This window comes from Solanum dulcamara, chromosome 11 (assembly GCF_947179165.1).
Source record: "Solanum dulcamara chromosome 11, daSolDulc1.2, whole genome shotgun sequence".
Classification (NCBI taxonomy): Eukaryota; Viridiplantae; Streptophyta; class Magnoliopsida; order Solanales; family Solanaceae; genus Solanum; species Solanum dulcamara.
In genome coordinates this window covers 17,881,382-17,885,708 of record NC_077247.1, presented here as the reverse complement: position 1 = coordinate 17,885,708, position 4,327 = coordinate 17,881,382, and the positions used below count along the sequence as shown (strand labels likewise).

Sequence of the window (4,327 nt, the reverse complement as noted above, 5' to 3'; positions counted from 1 at the left end):
CAATCTCTTTTTGTTGCCCCGAAAAAAAACCAACAAAATCTTAATGTGACAATAACCTTCTTTATATGACCCTTTAAATCATAATATTGTTTAAGCATTTATTTGATGCATAGCTCTATCAAGTGCAACTGATATTTGTTGTAGTCTAATCTTTCTTTGAATTTGGTCAATTAATGGTGGGTTCTAGTTAATTGTCATAATTATGTTCCATTTTAATTTGAGAAAGAAAGGTTGAGATTTAAAAATAATTTTATCCATTCAGTTGAAGAATAAATCAAGAGGTTCACAACTTTGGCGAAAACACTAAAAAGGAACTCGGGTAATTGCGATTGTAGACAACTTAGTATAATATGTATTTTTATCGATAATGGAAGCCATTTATATCATGATTTCGTAACCCTTATTTCCTAACAACAAGAAGAGGGGAAACCACATGGTGTTTCCCGTTTGACCAAGTTAACTTTCCCACTTCCACCAATGAGTTTAAACTTGTCACAACCAATTTCTCAGCTTTAATTCGAACAACATAACTTTGTTTCTGACCCTTCACGCTAAAATTCATAATCGTTGGAGTTACCGTCACAGTCGCACTTCTAGGATTCGTCACTGATACGGTGTAGGTCGATTGTGCCTCACCAACATATGTCACAGTCCTTGTCACTTGTACTATTGGTGCATCCTGCAATTGCATCGAATCAATAACTACTGAGATTGCCGGATAATTTAAATTCCAAGGCTTATGATCATGCTTCCCTACGCACCTCCCTGGTATCTTAGCAATCTGTTTAATATCCCTCCCACTATAATTAGACGCACATAAAAAGTTCAAATAGTCATCTACTGTTATGTCATAAACCAATCCAGGATCAACAGCCTTCTTGGGATCCACATGGCCTGCACCCATGTCCAATGTCGTTGAAATGTTATAGGATTTTTCATCTAGTAATGGATTGCCTTGTTGATCTTGTGTGTATGCAGTTGTCATGAGAGCTGAACGAATCATTGCTGGTGACCAGTATGGGTGAGATCCTTTGAGTAAAGCTGCTAAACCGGATACATGTGGACACGACATAGATGTTCCCGAAGCAATATTGAATTGGGTGCGACGTGGGTCAGATGATAGCTCAGTAGGTGCCACACCATCCGGCCAAGCCGCTAAGATATCAACTCCAGGCGCAATCACATCTGGCTTGAGAACAAAATTAGACTCGGCGCTTGGTCCTCTTGAAGAGAAAGATGCAACTACAGGTGCCGGTTTTACTCCAACTTGAGTTTCATAGAAAGTCATTGCGGCTTTTGGATTGTCATTGGAGTTAATGTAATCACGAATGAGGTTACCGGCTGACTCAGTGACCCCAAGACCAGGGATCAAGTGTGCATCTGCAATTAGGCCTTCTCCCATGGGGGCTACATTTGTTACAACGACTCCAACACCACCGGCTTCCTTAACAATCTCTCCTTTTGACACCCTTGGAGTGCCACCCCGATCGCAGACCACAATCTTCCCACGTACACGTTCTTTATCTAGAGAATCAGGCATGCATGTTGCTGCAGAGAAGCTACTAGAATGCCTAGCACCATTTCTTAAATCCACTGAAGCATTACCACCATATATTAAGGGTAAATGATGAAAATTATTGTCATGTAAAGGATCACCTCTATATACTGATGCGCCAGTGATTCTCTTTCCATTTCCTAGAACAAGATGAGCAGGAAATTTTCTATCAATTGTGCTAGCTCCCACAGTTGTAATCCATGGAGCTACATTCGTTACAGTCATTGATCTTGGACCTTCGTTGCCTGCTGAAGCGGAGATAAAAATGCCTTTATCCATTGCTCCAAAGGATCCTATTGCTATAGGATCGAGATTGTAAGGAACGGCACTACCACCTATGGAGATTGAAATAATGTTGACACCATCATCCACAGCTTTATCAAATCCCGCTAAGATGTCAGAATCCATGCAACCCCTTTTCCAACAAACCTTATAGGCAGCAATCCGTGCCTTGGGTGCTACACCGACTGCAACTCCTTTAGCGAATCCCATGAAAGAAGCATCCCCGACGGCTCTGCCAGCTGCAGTAGATGCTGTGTGTGTTCCATGCCCCTCGGTGTCTCTTGCTGACTTTATATCAGTAGAGGAATTCATTCTCCCCATTTTTGCCACATAGCCAGATGTAAAGTATCTGGCTCCAATAATCTTTTTATTGCAATTAGCCTTTGTAAAATTTTCACCCACTGTACACTCCCCTTTCCAAAAGGATGGAATGGGTCCCATGCCTTGATCATGAAAACTTGGTCGTTCTGGCCATATACCCGTATCGAGCACACCGATAACAACATTAGAACCGGAATCAAATTCAGTTACAAGATTAGACGACATCGGAGAAGCAGAATCCAATCCCAGAAAGTGATGTGAACGAGTGGTGTGAAGTTGGCGAAGCCGGTCAGGTAAAACTGAGAGAACACCATGAAAACTAGCCAGATCTTGGGCCTCTTTTGCAGTGAGTCTTGCGGAGAAGCCATGGAAAACAGTTTTATACACATGAAGGAACTCCTCATCCTGATCATCATCAGTTTTAAGAAGATTATTATTCCTTAGGCTTCTGAGGGAGGAATTATACCATTGTTCAACATCAGAAAACACAGAAGGTTTCAAGTCATTTTGTACTCTAATAATATAGGATTGTTTATCTCCAGCAACAATGAGTGTTAAGAAGAAAGAACAAGTGAGAAACAGAGCAGCTTGAAGAGAGTGACATGGATGACCCATTTAGTCAAATAGTAAAGGAAAGAGGTCACTGTTTCTATACTTAGGGTGTACAACTATACTTATAGATGATCTCTGGGGTAAAAGAAAAGAGGAGGTAGAAATTGAAAAAGAAAACGCCTACTGCCTGCAAGATTAGCATGACGAAAGACATGGACAAAATCATCAACTTTTGTGGTACCTAAAAACTTTTCTTTCTCACTAAGGAAGTCGAGAGAATCCTCTTTATCGTGCTAGTAATCACTATTCACTACTACTAACTTGTTTTCTTCTTTTAGGTGTTTTTTTTTTGTCTTTTTTATACCTATTTTTCTCTCTCTTTAAAGGTGCAGAAATTGGTAAAATGGTACTGTTTGTCTGGAAATGAATTTAACTTGTAATTTAGAGTTTAAATAAATAATCATGGTATCAAGTGAGCTTATAAAGGGCAATAATCTAGTGAAATAAATGAATGGAACAGTTGGATTCAAATGTTGTTAATTCAGCTTTGAGTTGTTAAGAGTTCCAAAATCAAAGGTAACGTATATGCATTCTTGAGAGTAAAATTTAGTTAATAAATGTAAAGGAAAAACAAACTTGGAAGGCAAAGTTGGTGTATATACCAGAAATTACGATAAATTACAATTAAAAATCTATATATCTACCTATCTATCTCTCTCTATATATATATATATAAAAGGAGAATAAAGACAAAGTGATGTGGTACCTCTTTATGGCATCCAATCCTATTTATCTTTTTTCTCCTTTTTTTTGCCTTTTTCCTTTCATTCTTTTCGTGAAACAATTTGTTTATTAATTAAACAAATCAAATCAAATTTACTATTCTAATTATATCTAATGAGTTACAAAAAAAAATGTCCATCTATTTACATTCTCTACTTAAATAACATGTCTCTTCAATTTATTTCTAACACTATTCTTATGAATTACCCAATCTATAAATAAGAATCATCTATGGAGATATTGAACGTTCATTTCAATTTTCTCATTTTTTTAGTAGTATAGTTTTTTTTTCCTTTTAAAAGTTGTTTTCTTCATCTCTTTTCATCAATTGTGTGCTTAATAATCAAAATAGAAGACATAAAAAAAGATAATGTCGCGATATGGCCTTCACTTTGATGAAGATCATAGATACATTTTTCAAAGATTTGCCATTGAGAGATGTTCGCATTTATTTGGTACAAGTTCATCAAAATGAAGAAGAAGAAAGTTTGATTATTTTGGAAGATTTATCATGAGAGATGGTCATAGTAGTATAAAAGTTTGAATGATTTTCAAATATTTTGAAGATTCATTAGTGTATTGTTTTGATTTCGATTAATATTATTCTATTTCTTTTTTATTTTATTACTTTATTTTGAACAAACATATTTAATCAAATATATGATTCCCTTTATTTCAGCAAAAAATAAATTATGAAACTCTACAAATCAACATATTAGAAAGCTCAATTAGCAAATTTTACTCAAGTAACTTTGCTCTTCTTCATCTTATTATCATGTGAATGGCTCTCATGAATCTCACCATCCCTTTGATACTATGGTTGTACAACTACAG

General features: G+C 36.4%; 1 protein-coding gene across 1 annotated transcript; it reads right to left on the bottom strand.

Annotated features, from left to right (window-relative positions):
* Nucleotides 1-579: 579 nt before the first annotated feature.
* Nucleotides 580-2,986, bottom strand: LOC129873498 (subtilisin-like protease SBT1.5). Its single transcript, XM_055948606.1, has 2 exons — nucleotides 762-2,986; nucleotides 580-679 (listed from the first exon to the last, which is right to left on the bottom strand). Exons 1-2 carry the CDS (start codon nucleotides 2,771-2,773, stop codon nucleotides 667-669), a joined length of 2,025 nt encoding a protein of 674 aa, XP_055804581.1. The 5' UTR covers nucleotides 2,774-2,986; the 3' UTR covers nucleotides 580-666.
* Nucleotides 2,987-4,327: the final 1,341 nt, after the last annotated feature.

Bases quoted from the DNA above. Each gene is read 5' to 3' on its own strand.
- LOC129873498 (XM_055948606.1), bottom strand. From the start codon at position 2,773: ATGGGTCATCCATGTCACTCTCTTCAAGCTGCTCTGTTTCTCACTTGT.